This window comes from Macrosteles quadrilineatus, unplaced genomic scaffold, assembly GCF_028750875.1.
Source record: "Macrosteles quadrilineatus isolate MER2022 unplaced genomic scaffold, UCM_ALF_1.0 Scaffold_5__1_contigs__length_97177068, whole genome shotgun sequence".
Classification (NCBI taxonomy): Eukaryota; Metazoa; Arthropoda; class Insecta; order Hemiptera; family Cicadellidae; genus Macrosteles; species Macrosteles quadrilineatus.
The window spans coordinates 38,733,395-38,750,018 of NW_026542598.1; the positions used below are offsets into that span (position 1 = coordinate 38,733,395).

The following is a 16,624-nucleotide window of genomic DNA, read 5'->3' on the forward strand; positions in this document are numbered from 1 at the left end:
TCAAGATTTTTTAGAATACTTGATTTCAAATGATTTCTAAAACTTATAGTTTGTTGAGATTAAATTAAATTAAATAACTTCTTGATCAGCATTGTACGTGTTATTAAATTTACGGAAAGTAAATAAAAGAAACGTCTTATAACACTTAAAACATATATTTACGCTTATACTGTTACTCACAAGACGGTAAATATACAAAAACGATGGTAAGTGGTGATCGATTTCGATTGGACACTCCAATCATCATCAGACCCAATAGGCGAATGACAAGAATCTTGAATGGCGTCCCTACTTATACCCTATTGGCCCTATTATACCCTAAATTAAATTAAATGGAAATCCTGTATTTAGGGATCAGAGTTAGGGTCATATGGCCCTTTTTTACTTTCTCCCTCTATACCATAGTATATGGAGAAAGTATTGTTTTCGTCAAAATTTTCGAGTTTGAGTTTTGAGTGGATATATTCGTTTTGGGTCCCCCTGGACCCAAAAAAGTGGTTTTCGAAGTGATGTCTGTGTGTGTGTGTATGTGTGTGTTTGTATTCACCGAATAGTGGCATCCTTCACAGGCACACGGCCGTACTGTGGCACCTTCAAAAATTGTGGCACCTTTTTCAGGGTGCCACAGCTAATTCGATCATTTTTGAGGTTTTCCAGCATTATTACGTCGTTTAAACATCACATGCCACAATTGAGTATTTTTGAACTCGTTGATGTGAGTTTAAGTAGCGCAGGTACACACCGAATTGTGGAACACGAAACCATACAGGTAGCTAGCGCGCCTCGCGCCGTCCGCCGGAACTATAACTTTCCTAATGCTACGTTGCCAATTCTCGCGCCAGCTTACACTCGAAATAGTGGCACCATGCCACAATTCAGTATATATCAACAGTGTGTGGACAGGATGCCACTTAATGAGCTGTAGAGCTTGAGCAGTGTGTAGAACAGTGCAACAAGCAACTAATAAACTAATAATACTATACTGCCACGTACTATAAAACAATTTAAGTACCATAAATAATATACTTTTGCTCCGAGTGGTGAACAATGTTTTACATTACAAATAATTTGTGTAGTAAATAATAATTTAAATTGATTTACCTAACCCGCCATGTTAAACTTCCCTATCCCAAGCGTGATGTATACAACTTCCTTACTTCTCGAGTGATGTAAAGTATCAAAAACTCACTCGGTGATGTAAAGAAACCCATTTAAATAACATTGAGTGCTTAACTTAAAAAATATAACTCTATGGAGCCAACGATGTTCAACGCTAGAAATCAGCTGTGCGCTTGAATGTTATTATTATGCTTTAAAGTATTTTCCTACCTAACCTAGCTTTTGTTAGTAAAAGAACGTTACTGATAGAAGATGAGTGAAATGGATAATGAAAAATATTGTACGTAAACCCATGTTTATTGTCGGGTCAGGTAAAATCTTGTACGTTACACGTTACGCAAGAGCGTGCTGTTTACATCACTTAGGTGAATTATGCAACTCGCTTCCGCTCGTTGCACAACATTCACCTGCGTGAAGTAAAAACGCTCTTACTACACTTGTAATGTAAATAGCTATTACGCAACCATTAAAAAATTGATTTTTGTTTACAAACATAAATTGGTAACGTAGTTATTTTGTATCAATTGAATTTGTACACTGAAACGATAACAATGTTTGAGGTTAGAACGCTATATAAGTTGTCCTAGACTGCTTTTTTATCTTACAAACTATTTCGTGCTGATACATCTATTTTTTTTAACATTTTAGTCATGTTGACAAAATATTTTGCAATTACATTTCTGAATCAGTCAGTAAAGGTAGATTTCGATGCGCATCATTGCTGAAAGTTATGTTTTGCTTCTCACTCTCAGAGTATTCCAAAGACATCTAATGTTTCAATCCATGTTCAAATGTTATATGAGGTAAACATATAACCGAATCAATTAAAGTACTTAAATTAAAATACATATTATTATCAACACGCATAATCTAGTTCAGATTATAATATCATCTCACAATCATATTTGTCAAACCTACTGTGGTGTTTTAACCAGTCCCCACTAACAAAAGCATAAAATGAAAGGTCCTAAAGAGGTTAACATTGAGTCATAACAAAAGTAGTTTAAAAGTTGTAACCGTGATACTGTAAATAATTTGATATTGTTAGATATTATACGATCGTTTTACAATTTTGTCAATCTATCTGTTACTTTCATACAAATGTATTTTTATTATTCAATGTTTTGTTTTGTAGAACCTTTAGTATTCTCAACTGTATTAATAACTAGTAGAATACCCGACCTTCGTACGGGGTTGGCATATAAGTAGAACATGATCATTGCAGTGATGGGAGAGGAAACGGTCTAAGAAAATATGGTCTTTTAATTTATACGGTATCCTAAAGTGTGGCACACATATACCTATAATGAAAGAATGTGTTTAATGGTATGCACTGTAAACGAAAACCTATCACAATAGTTCCAAACATGTTAATAGGGCAATTTTCTAACATATTTTAGTGAAATTATAATCAGGCAAACGGGAATTGGCTCAGTCTATAGGTTTGCTGGGGCAGGGGGATTATATTACTGTTTACAAACAAATAAATCAAAAGAATATACCCCATAACTCAGGATAAGGGCCTAGGTTGATAGGGCAATATAGAATGTTGATTATTTCCTATATCCATTGAATGATTTATTTTAAAATGAATTATTATAAAAATAAATAAATAATATTACAACATTTCACAAATATTATAACAGACTCAGTATAGTTAGATCATAAACTAATGAAGTACTGTAACTGAAACAATCCTATAATAATGAAATTACATTAACATATGGTTTGACAGCTCCTTTAGGCAATGTTAAATAAATTCAGGCTAGTGACATCATTATTTTAAATTTATAATCCTTACCCTCTCTGTTCTAATATTCGTGCAGTATTTAATAAGGTTTGAACCAGCTGTGTTGAATTGAGAAATCATAATCAATTTGACAGTTAGTTCTGCTTGTTTACATTTTTAAACTTACTAGGTTTGTTCTTTGTTACCATGGATACCATCAATCAATATTTACTTTTAAATCTCTCATCTCAGATTTTTGAAAGCCCACGGGGCAAAGCCCTAGGTGAATATCGAAGCGGTAATAGTTCTATATGTATCCTAGGAGCTGTAGCTTCATTTGTGTGCAATTTGAGCATAGTCGGATCAGTATTTTTTGAGATTAGCTCATACAAACACACACACAGACACCCCCTCTTCTTTATAATAGTACTAGCTGTACCCGCGGGCTTTGCCCCGTTTAACTTCATATGTGAGCTCGTTCGCATGGCTCCATCACGTCCTGGTTGAAGTTCGTTCGCTACGCTCACTCACCTTTAGGTTGGAGCTCGTTCGCTGCGCTCACACGTCTTGTTGCAGTTCGTTCGCTACGCTCACTCACCTTTACGGTTGGAGCTCGTTCGCTGCGCTCAATTGCTTTCAGGTTAGCTCGTTCGCTACGCTCACTCACCTTTTGGTTTCAAATTAGCTGTTGTCAAATATTAAAAAAATATAGTGCTGCACTCTGTTGGTAATCCTTGTAACTTTAATGCTATTGAACATAATAGAACACAACCAACTTGTTTAATTGAAACAGCTGTTATGATTCATTAATTCCATTTAAATATGAGTACTCATTAGGTTACCATGGGAAACTCCAGAGCCACTGGGGCGGAGCCCGAGAGTCCGATCAGAATAAAAACCACTTAGTTTTCCTATTTAATGCCTAAAGAATCAGTGTACCAAATTTCAGCCTCTTAGGTAAGTGGGAAGTGGGAGAATTAGTGATGAGTGAGTGAGTGAGTCAGTCAGTCAGTCAGTCAGTCAGTCAGTCAGTGAGGGCTTTGCCTTTTATATATATAGATAGAATATAGAATAGAATAGAATATAGAATAGAATAGATAGATAGATAAATTTATTTCAACGTACAATATCAGTTTTAGGAAATTCCTAGTAAGGTTGTTAGAAGTATATTGGCATCCGTGAAGTTTGTGTAATGTTTTTTAAAATCACTGTGGGATATATTTAACTTCACTTATTATTTATTTAATATGTTTCTACTTCTTGAAATTCTCAGTTAACTGGGAGGCGGAGCAAACAGTTTGTTCTAAAATGAACTTGAAAATTTTAAACAATCTTTTTCTGTTGGTTTACTTAAAGTATATAATGTTCTACTATGAATGCAAATCTTTAATATAGTCTAAATTTCCAGTCCCACCCTCAAAAACTATGATATTTAACAGTTGAATCTTTATAACGTATAAACACATTATTTTTAATCGGTCATCAAACTGATTCTTGAATTAGTAGTTGCAAGAGTACGCAAAACTGCAGAGAGTCCTTGAAAATGCTTGTGCAATGATATAGTTTTAAATTATAAAAGAAACCCTTCAAAAAATTGTATTAACAGGACCAGAGGACCAATATGCACATGGTATTTCATTTGTATAAGGCAAAAAGTTCAAATCATATTAACTTATGATTGCCAATAGATTTTGGGTTTCCTTAAAACAATTATATAAAACTGTCTGCAAATGTCAATAAAACTGATTTTATAAGAAATTGTAGATTCTTCTGTTGCTCTGTAGGCGACCATTTTGGTCACAGAAGGAAGTCCAAACTTATATCTTAGTTTGAACAACGTCATCTTGATTTTACATTGCTCAAGATACATAATCGACACATAGGCTTTCAAAAAAAATAAGTAAAGAAAGTAACTAGTGATGGACCGCCCAGACATAGGAACAGTCTAGACTTGCCTCTTACTGACGTTTTCCAAACGAATATAGAAGTTAGATCTACATTCTTCATTTTAGGCTTGAAATAAATTTGTTTGTGGGTAAGAGCGAATGAGTAAGCATGAACAATAACCCTTCTCCCCGACACGCTACCCAGGGGCGGCGGAAGCAAATGTTTGTTAGGGGGTCAGAAACCTATGGCGGAGGTCCACATCCGGGGGGTCTGTCCCAGGGGACAAGGGGACATCTCAAACAAACAAAAAATGAAGTACTGGTGCCCAGATTTTACTAAAGCTGTCAGCAATGAGTTGCTGCAGGTGACAGAGAAGAGTAAACAAGCTCTAAGCCCTAGGGATTTATGTGTTCGCGTAATTTCGGCAGGCTCTGCCCCTCCCCCTCAAAACTGAATTAATAATAAGTTAAATTAAAATTGGCTGCTTGATTATAGTTAATCACAAAAGTAAGACGGTAGGGTATAACCAAGTAAGTGTGTCCACTGGGGCTAAATAATGGTTTACACAAAAAATATTACAAACATTGTATTGGCACAACATAAAATTACTAAGAAATACAAAACCTTTTTGATGAATTATTGCTAAAATAAGTAAAATCCCACACGAGAATCTCAAGATATTAGCCTACTACAAGTTTACTAGATTTGTAAACTTCTGCTGACGAAACTTCAGTAGGCCCTAACTTGAACTTCAGTCTTTGAAATTCCCGAAAACTGCACAGCGACTTTCAACTCTATTGACAAACATTCTTGCAATGTGCTTATCATCAATAGATTTAGCAATGTCCCTATGGACGGATAAGATGGCAAGATGGTTCAATCTCTTCTGCGTCATCGTGGAACGCAGCCACATTTTCAAGCGACGAAGACAAGAAAAGGTTCTTTCTGCAGTTGCTGCAGACGCTGGTAAGACAAACAGTAACTTGACAACCTTTACTACTTCAGACAAAAATCGTTTGTTTTCTTGAGGCTCACTATTTAAAGTCACAACTAAATCACGTACACTTTTAACTTCCTTCTTTTTTGGTAAATCTTGTAGACGGTTTAATTGGCTTGTAAGCTTTTTCTTGTCCAAGTCAGTAATTAACTCTCCAGGAATTAACCCAAAATTCCAATACGATCATGAACATCAATTAAATTAATTATTACTTTTATAAGGTTTTGTGAGTATTAAGCCCCTTCATAATAAATGTAATAGATTATTATTAATAACTAAATTGTTTATCTTGACAACCTTTACTACTTCAGACAAAAATCGTTTGTTTTCTTGAGGCTCACTATTTAAAGTCACAACTAAATCACGTACACTTTTAACTTCCTTCTTTTTTGGTAAATCTTGTAGACGGTTTAATTGGCTTGTAAGCTTTTTCTTGTCCAAGTCAGTAATTAACTCTCCAGGAATTAACCCAAAATTCCAATACGATCATGAACATCAATTAAATTAATTATTACTTTTATAAGGTTTTGTGAGTATTAAGCCCCTTCATAATAAATGTAATAGATTATTATTAATAACTAAATTGTTTATCTTTGTACTTAACTTCAGTAACTGTTATTAGGCCTACTTATAATTTCTTCTTGGGCCGAAAAAATAAACGTATACAGTACAGAATGCTTTATATCTTTAATTTTTTAATATGAACCCCTGACTCTGACCCCCCTGACCCTTCCTAAAATTTCAGGGGGGTCAACTGACCCCCCTGACCCCCTGGTTCCGCCGCCACTGACGCTACCATACCACAGCATCTTACTAGCAGAGCTCAAGGTCATTGACGCAATTGTAACCCCCAAATGTCACCAATGGGCCCTAAGGTTTGGTATGTAACAATTCATGACGGTTGAACAATGGCCTTTAAAATACGCTTTTAATTTGTTTCCTAGCGTTTACCGTATCTTAGAAAAAGTTAGTTAACAATAATTACAAAAACTTGTTGGGCGAAAGAAAAATTCTAAAAAGCTACAAATTAATTTATAATATATGTATCTATATCGTATTAAAGTGTGTTTAAGGTTTAGCGTTTGGTTTACAATGTAAAAATTTTCAAAGTCACAAGATGGTTTCTGAAACTCTTTATACAACTCTCCTTTATAAAAATTTAAAAAAAATATTATCCAAGAAATTGAGCTCTTTAGCCACAAAATCCACCGTTTTTTTACTTACCTGACGAAGAAATAAAAACAGTAGCAGCCGACGAACTTTGTTATGTCATATTTAAAAACTCATTTAAAAGTACCGACTTTATTTCAAGATTTAAAATAGAAAATATAAACTTTTGAGCTTTTAATTAGAACCAATAGTGTCCTAGACTAATTGACATCTTTCACACGAAGTGTCAACGATTTACCTTTAGTCTAAATGTCAAGTTATTTTGAAGCTGGACATTGAGTTTTGGTGCCGTTTTCATTGGCATCTACCACTTCTAACCTACACTAAGATGGCGGACCTGGCTTCAACTGCTTGTATGTTAGTTATATAGATGTGCTCCATCCATCTATTGGTCTTATGTGATCGTTGATTTAAACTAACGGAATTCTGATGAAAATTTGATCATGAATTATTAGCAGTTTTGCAGGATGATTAACAATAGTTTTTTTTTTTTTTTTTTTTTTTTATTTAAATTGCTTGTTAGTTGGCAACAAATCTTAGAGATGTGTATACATTTTTTAGGACAAAATTGAATTAGCAGATGCCATGGTAAAGAAGCGTACTAGAAAAAGTTACTGTCGCCTCATCCAATTTTTACAGCAGTCAGCTGTTGACATGCTAGGCGAGCAATCGCGACAGTGAGGACGGGGAACAGCTGATTTCATGTTCCTAGTTGGCAAATTGTCTGCTAGCTACTAAGGCCCCATTTATGCACCAAGAGCGGGAGCGGGGCGATAGCGGGCCCGCTCCCGCTGTGAATGTGCCTGTTTATGCACGAAGAGCGATAGCGGTAGCGGTTGGTTAAAGGAGAATGGAAGGGGGACACAGTCTTGCCAACTCAAACTCTGCCAAATAATTAACACAACTATTTGTCCTTAGTGCACGTGCGCGTGGGTCAGGTTGGCAACCCTGGTTGCAGCCGCTCCCGCTCCCGCCGTGCATAAACAGACCCATTTGACTCAATGTAGTTGAAAACCACTCTATTCCAAGCAACCGCTGCGATTTCTAACTACACAGCGGGCGAATTAGAAACCGCAGCGGGAGGTCAACCGCTATCGCTATCGCTCTTGGTGCATAAACAGCCCCATTTAACTCAATGGTGTTAGAAATCGCTCCCGCTGTCGCTACCGCTACCGCACTTGGTGCATAAACGGGGCCTAACGTACACATGCATAAGCCATCAGCGGTAGCACCAGTAGCCTCAATGAATATATAAACACTTGTGTTAAGGTTTAAATACAGTAGTCAATGTTATTACTGAATTTGATACTATACATATTGTTACTAATATATGAAATGGAGGATAACGTTACCTTAAAAATACAAAATTTCCCAATTTATATCCAGACCTTTTTAAATAGCTTAGAAAACAAATAATTTAGTATATCAAAGTGTTTTTGTACGGTTATTGGTAACAGGACAAATTCAAAAATTGTAAATTTAAAATTCCCTTGTTATTCATATAAGAATATTGTAAAATGTTGTAGTTTGCTTGTTTATGGATATATTTTGATCAAACTTGGCAAATTTATTCAAACAATTACAAAACTATTTGGATCATGAACGGTACTCTAGTTTTCCCAAGGTAGGACACGTGAATTGGAATTTTTGCGTTACAGGCACAATGACAGTAAGAATCAAACACACGTACAGATATATACACAAGACTCGTTTCGGCTATCTTATTATATACAACGTAGAAATAACCAAACACTTCATGAGTCTACGCAATGTACAGACAAAACAGTAAAGACTTTATAATCTTATAACTAACTATCTGCCCATGCTTCGCAACGGGGTGAGAATCTTTGGGTCTCTAATTCCACCGTAAAAAAATAGTATATTTCGTACCTAGGGCCTAAAGTGAGGTTTTGCCGACTCGATATCGGGTTTTAATTTCGGGACGAAGTCGAGAACGTGAAACGATCGAGAGCTGCAAACCCATTTTGGCTCGTGGTACGAGCGGTTTTTTTTACCCAAGTATGTTTTGCAATATAACGTCCCTCTTATTTATGTGAAATATTTTGAGGAATCAGCAAAATCAAAAATAACAATAAATAGTTGTCTAGGCAGCTGTGGCAAAAAACAAGTCTATTGCAATGCCATGGATACAGCTTGTGCATTTAATATACATTAATGTTTTAAGTAAATAGGCGAACAAGTGATTTTGCGGCCCTAGGGATGTAAACCCCTGCTCGGTCCCCATATGACGATGACAGCTGGCATGGCCAGCAAAACGTAACTTTCAGCCACCAATATAAACCAGCTAAATGTATGTAAAACAGCTAAAAACACCATAGTGAGGTGAAAAATTCGTTACGCATACTTTTACATTACCATGAATTAATTATATGCATACAGAAAAAACGGAGTCATACTTATTGCGTATTTTAATGTAAACTAGTGGCTTGTAGGGACATAGTCCCTAAAAAGCTACGGAAAAGGAATTATTGTTGGAATATTTAAACAAACTCAGAATCAAATTATCAGGATAGGCCTAGATATCCCACTACAACATATCTTTTGTGCAAAAAAAAACAAAACAGTTTGTTGTTTGTTGTTTGTCTTTGTTTGCTTTTGTTGATAACGTTATGTTCAATAAAGAATTTGAATGATTCCTGAGTTTAACTGCTAAAGGCAGTAAACATGTTTATGAATAAATATTGGTTTATTAAGGTAGCTTTGATTTTTGGTTAATGCTGATAACAAGGCTTCCCCGATTGAAATACAGTATTGGAAATTGTCTTCGTCAAATAAGAAAAGGCAAAAAATTGTGTGTTGAGATACCCTACCCAGTTATTATTTCTAAGTCTATGCTCATTTTGTAAAGGTTTAACAAAATTATTCTTAAGTAAAGGCATCCCATTGACAGAACTTGGACCTAAATTTGTTTGTGATCAACATTAAAAAACCACTATTAGCCTAGTGTAAGTATGTGGTGTTAATCCTCCTAAAGGTGCGATTGATTTACATATTCTACCAAAAAAGGGCCTAGTCAACGTCTAATTTACTGATAATTTACCCAGCACATTAAGGCCTTAATTCCAAGTATCTCAGTTCGTAAACCATACATACAATGTGACGATAAAATATCAACAAAATAGCATGTAGTTTTAACATGCTAAAATAACCCTAATCCTTGTATGAGGATTATGTTATGTAATCCTCACGACATTTCATTTGGTCCATTGACTTTAAATCCAATAATTGTAAAAATCATTGGAGCTTTGAAAAAAACTTCATATAAAATCCTTACACTAATAAAAGACGACGTCATGAGCGCGGGAAATGAGCTACAGCGGCTAGGGCATAGCCACATGAATACAGAACGGAATGAAGGAACTAGAACAGAGAACTGGCAACAGTGCACGCGAGAAGTAGGGGGGGCGCACACACCGCTCAAGCACTACAACGCATTAGTGGCATCCTATCCACACACTGTTGATATATACCGATTTGTGGCATGGTGCCACAATTTAAAAACTGGAATGTTAGATGTTAAAATGGAGTGTTCATTAAAAATATCGATGCAGACATGTTTCTACCACCTTCCTTCATCCACTGGTGGCCGCAGGTTGAAAGATGCCACAATTAGGTGTTTGCGAGTATTCGGTAAAACCCCGTATGTGTGTGTGTGTCTGTGTGTCTGGATGTGTACAGAGCTAGAGACTACACCTGTGGTCCGATTTCGATGAAATTTGGTATGTAGGTTCTAATCCATGGTATCTCCAGGCGTTTTTTTTTCATTTTTTTGAAATTTTGATTTTTAATGGGGATTTTCCCATAAAAACCCATAAAAAACCGGAAAAATCGGATTTTCTCAAAAATGGCCCGAACGATTTTGATAAAAATTTAGTATGTTGTAGCCCTTTAAATTCTGAACAAAATGGTACAAATCCCATTTCTGTAAAAATTACGGTTCAAAAGTTATGGTAAATTATGTTATTTTCCCATAAAAACCCCATAAAATAACGAAAAATAGGATTTTAGACAAAAATCCGGTTTTGATTTAACATTGTATGTTATGGTCCTTACAATTGTGATAGTTTTTCATTTTTTAGAAATTTTTATTTTTAATGGGGATTTTCCCATAAAACCCCATAAAATAAAGGAAAAATAGGATTTTCCCAAAAATGGCCTGAACAATTTTGATAAAAAGTAGTAGTTAGTATGTTATAGTCCTTTATATTCTGAAGAAAATTGTACAAATCCTATTTCTGTAAAAATTACGGTTCAAAAGTTATTGTAAATTATGTTATTTTCCCATAAAAACCCCATAAAATAACGGAAAATCAGATTTTTCCAAAATTGGCTCGAACGATTTTGATAAAAATTTAGTATGTTAGAGTCCTTTAAATTCTGAAGAAAATTGTACAAATCCCATTTCCGTATGTTTACTCTCACCGCTTACACATGATAAAGGTTGTTGACAAGCTTATGGGAGAAAGTATGTGTCAGAATGCTGATACCGTTTATTTACTCTTAACTTGCATACGTTTAAATATTTGTTGCTATTTATCAGGATAAGCAACATCGGGATCATCTTCCAAAATCCTTCAACATGAGCATCTTTTCTGATTACAGCGACATTGTGATCATCCAGCAATTATGTGAACATTAGTGATTTATCAATATAGCAAAGTTTCAATAAAATACCTGAAATATTTCAAACTCCCCTTGAAAAAAATAAAGAAAAGAAAAAGAAAAACAAGAATTAAAATATTTCAAAAATGAGACTTTCCACTCTTTCCCACTCTTATTCTGTTACATTTACTGCGTACAAAAGCATGGGTTGTGGTAATGACGTTACTAAATTGTATTTTAGATTCGATTAAAATTGGTTTTTAATTGAATCTAAAATACAATTTAGTAACGTCATTAACGCCAATCAAAACTTGAACACAACTCTTGAGTTTTAACATAGACAAAAAGAATTAAATATAGACTGTCAGCCATGCTACGGTCACCATGGTTACCACAGGTTTTGGTGCAGACCGCTGGAAGCGCTGTGTAGTTACGTAGCGTGTAAGCCGTAACTACATGGCGCTCCCAGCGGTGTGCGCCAGAACCTATGGTAACTGCAGCACAGCTGACAGTCTATATTTAATTCTTTTTGTCTATTGTTTTAACAGAACCACAATTCAATATTCAGATTTGACACGCCCACATCCCTAACCCCAGTACGTTGGACATTACCATAGATAAAACATACTCCTAGTAGATTTCTCATCCTTATGGAACAGCTGAAGACAATTTTATTGTTAGTTCTGTACGGTTTTCTGCAGATGTCGTGTTTTGTTTACAATTTGTTTCCCGTTATTACAGCCATTTAAAACCTCGTTTAACCAAATAATACGATCTAATCATAAACAATAACTTGTCCCCTAGTTATAACCAAACAGTAAAGCACAAATCAAGAAATTAACCCTAAAATAATAGAAACAAAGTTTCGTCAACACTAGCGCCCATGTGTCACGTACATGAACTAGACACGAAAAACGTGCTTCAAAATGTACAATGGGATGAGAAGTCTACTTGTGTTGGTTAGTCTATGACATTACCTTCTACTGCTGGTACACAGGATGAGCAGTTTCTTTCCCTTAGGTGGTTCCTTCTTGAGCAGGACCAGTAGAGCCTGAAGGGTGAGGTTGGAGTATCTAGGACCAATGGGGCCGTAGTCCAACAAGCGCTCGATGTTGTCCACCAAGATACAGCTCAGAGTGGATCTGTATGCGTCGTCGAAATACTGCAATACACATGGGCAGTGTTTAGTGCTTATCTTGATAGAACCTTCGAATTGGTTTACAGACAGATTATACTGTAACACTTAAGTTGAAAGCGACAGTAGTCATTTTTTATGGGTTGGGTTTTTACTATTTATTTCATTCGGTGTAATACTAGTTCTATAAAACTTATCAAAGGCAAAATGTAAATTAGAGATATGCTTCTAAATAAACCTGGTGAGTTAAAATATGCAAAAGTTTCTTTGCATTAAAAAATATATATTGGTGGTACAATAGCAACTTTGACACAAGGAAAACCAATCAAAACAATAACATTTTGGAAATACAAAAGTTTGCCTAAAAAAATGTCTGAATCTTTAACCAGGGGAGAGTTCCTTCTATTTCTACTATTTTTTTACACCCCCATTAAACAGGCTACGCAGGATATTTCCGAAAAGGAAGAAAATGTTTGCCTTTTAAAGAAGATTGACATTTTTTTTCACAGATTTGTCTGTCTTATCAAGGGTCCAAGTTTGCTTGAAGTGTAAACAAGACTCTTAATTTGCTTATCTGTACCAAACTAAAACTGATAAATATACAAGCAGATTGAAAAAATGAAAAGGATGCTGGGATTAGTTCATGGGGAATAAACTAATGAAAATTGTTTCCTACATTTACTATGTTTTGTGACACTCTTGAATCTAATATATTTTGATACAGTTTAACACCTCTTCACTAATGTTTCCTAAGCTTTATGAGAAAATTCACTTAATGCATCAAAACTTACCTTCCTGATAGTTAGACACTTAGAAGATTCTGTAAAGCCCACCATGTCTTCTGGGGAGCAAACTTTGACAAATGGAAAGTCAGACATTTTAGCCAGCTGGGCAGCTAGTGCAGTCTTTCCAGAGTTTGGCGGTCCTGAAAAAAATCACTGTTACTTTAGTGTCTAATGAAAATTCAAAGTAGAATTAATATCTGCATTGTAGACCCATGTGAGGGATACTTTGTGAAGTTAGCTCTTGCAGTGTTAATGAATCTGATATCCGAGACACTGTGTAGGACATGAATCAATATCACCCAGAACAAACAGATACCTGTACATGGTCTCTATTTTGCAATATTATAGTTAAGACAGAGACTTAAGAAATTTGATTGGTTTGGACCACCTTCTTTAACACATTTGTTGCAGTAGCGTTATGGTGGGCCGTGGCCAGGTGAGGGAATGGCCAATGTGCTGCATGGTTTTCAAAAATGTTTAAATTTAGTTTCATCCGATGGGCAAAGAATAGAATGGATTGCGTTCCAGTTGTTGAGGATGTAGTTCTACAAGAAACCAAAAATTGAACAAAATTGCCAACAGACCCTCAGTATTGTAAATGCAGAAAAAAAGCAGAGGCGAAGTACCCGGATACATCAACAAAAAATACCGGAACAAAGGTGCCAAGCAAAAACTGACACTGCAAAAGTTTGAGGTTAGGTTCCTTCCACAATGCTACACTACACTAAACGTTTTGAGGGCAGTGCAGGCCGGCTACTGACACATTTATTTAGACAGTTACTTTAGTTTTTATATCCATCCCAATAAGAATTTTGACCATAGGCAACAAAAAGATTTACCTTCCAACAAAATGCTGACAAGCCCAGAAGACTCGGGAGCTTTGGCTTGTTGTATGAACAACATTCCATCCTCCAGGATGTTCTTGACCGGAGTTCCCCAGTTAGTGATACCTCTGGTGAGGAAGTGATCCAGGGCCTCAGCGCTCGTACCGAAGGCCTGGACACAATTAAGAGAACATGTTGTTAAAATATTTGAAAAAAAGAGATGGTAAGACATCCTGTTAAGTTCAAGATATTGTAATATGTAAAGAGTTGATTATTTAAAGTGATTATGATTTACAGATACACTAAAAAATAAATTATAAATTAACTACCTTCTTTTGATCTTATTTGTACAGCTGGAGTTGGAATAAGGCCAACAAACGGATAGGTATAAAAATAATCACTCCAGACCAATTATGGGCAGGGTTCGGCCCACTGGCCAAGTATGGCCCTTCGAGCTAATCAATCCAGCCTGCGAATCCGCAACATTCCTTTAAATAACTCCTACAATTATTTATAGAGCAAAATTTTACCGTCAGCAAAGCTAAAAAATAATTATGGTTCTATTCTTGTTGTGTTTTAGTTTTAACTCTAGTTTCAAATCAGTAATTAAAAAAGGGAAATATTTTTTCACTTGTTCGGGTTGGTTTTGTTATTTTTTCCCACCTAAAAGTTGTTTATTTCAATCAGCCTTAAAACTTAAAAGTTTTGCCCATGACTGATCTACACAAATATTGAAGCGGTAGAACAAGAACACAAAATTGTTAAAGTTTACATGCACTCTATAGATTCAAAACCCAATAAAGACCACAACTTCGGTTACTGGGATAGTGTAACTAACTGTATATACAAAATATGTTATCCTGCAATTTTAGAGGAACTTTTCAGGGTTCCCACTCAAACTTGACAATGAAATTCACAGTTTTCAAGGTGATGTTTGCAAGTGGTGTTACCGGCTTGATGTCGTTCTCCAGAGCGTGCATGAAGTCCTCCCTGCACACCAGTAGCTTCTCCATGGCAGAAGGGTCTATCTCTACTTTGCTGGACGCTTTGATCAGCCGGTTCATGGCTGTGGACTGAGCAGCTCGCACAAGACCTTCCAACTCAGCTCCACTGAAGTTCTTGGTCAGTGCGCCCAGTTCCTGCAAACATTTCTGGCTAAATTCCTGGGAAGGGAATGAAATTGTATTCGGAAAACAGGCTAGGCCCACGCTCAAATGTCTTCCCCAGAGTGCTCAGGAGGCGATAAAATCCAAGGGGTCAATACAAAAAAAAAAGCTGATCTACAGCTTTAACCAATTTATTATTAAAATTTAATTGAATGCTCAGAACTCTTGAAGCGCTCAGGCCTATGGCAAATTAACATACTAGCCAACAGCTGATCGAAAATTTTCATCTGTTGGTCCAGCCCGTTAACAAACACTAGTAATGGGGTTACATCGGTGATGTTATAATTTAAATGAAGTACAATCTGGTCGGTTTGGAGTGATATTATAAATAAATATATTGTACGTGAGTGTTTGTTTCTACTTTATTGTGTTTGAGCCTATGCCAACGTTCATTGCACATAGCTTATGGAACACATAGGCCTAGGTGTAGGCTATTGTGGATGTAAATGGGTAAGAACTAGTGTTTCCTTACTCTAGGTATGTTTTTACCCCCTTTAAAATTTGTTGCCTCACACATTACCTATCTCCTTCTCTGCTTGAGATATTAGCTGGGTCAATAATTTATAATATACTTAATCTTCTTTACAAGGAACATAAGAGCACAATGTCATATGTTTTCAGGGTTATTTGTTACATCAAGCTTACCAGATTGGGAAAGTCTACTCTGAAATAGGGAAATTATTTTACACTTTAAAAAAGTATTATTGCAAACCCAAAAACAAAGACAAAGACTTAAAGAAAAAGTTCTAAGACTACTTTCAATTAGATTAAAAAATAATTCATTCGTTTTAGCAAAATATTTTTGAATGGTTACTCAATTTTTCCTAGATTTTTAGCAAACACTGTTTCCCACCTTTAAGTCAACATCTGCGCTCAACTTTTTGTATTCTTTCATCCGACTGGTGTGAATGTTGAGAATCTGCACTCGTCCGTTCTCATCGGGCAGACTGATCTCCATTTGAACCTGTATATAAAAATAAGCTTATAAATTTCTTTAAAAAATTAACCTTTAAAAGTATACATGTTTGTTGTATGAGGGTTTTCTGTTTTTCAAGTTTTTTTGTACCAAAGGATTTTTAAGTTATTCATTTAAATAAAAGGATTATTATGTACAAGGATGGGGATCAGCTAGCTTACCTGGTAGGCAGAGTCCAGATTAGCCTTGATTAGCCTACACATAAAACACATG

General features: G+C 35.7%; 1 protein-coding gene across 1 annotated transcript in view; it reads right to left on the reverse strand.

Moving 5' to 3' along the window:
- Positions 1-16,624, reverse strand: part of LOC128993895 (vesicle-fusing ATPase 1-like) — a 32,281-nt gene that overhangs the window by 8,011 nt on the left and 7,646 nt on the right. The window contains exons 9-13 of the mRNA XM_054417969.1: positions 16,289-16,399; positions 15,220-15,408; positions 14,285-14,441; positions 13,452-13,585; positions 12,503-12,687 (exon numbers count right to left, since the gene is read on the reverse strand). Of these exons, the coding sequence (XP_054273944.1) occupies positions 12,503-12,687; positions 13,452-13,585; positions 14,285-14,441; positions 15,220-15,408; positions 16,289-16,399 (776 nt within the window). The remainder of the gene's footprint in view (positions 1-12,502; positions 12,688-13,451; positions 13,586-14,284; positions 14,442-15,219; positions 15,409-16,288; positions 16,400-16,624) is intronic.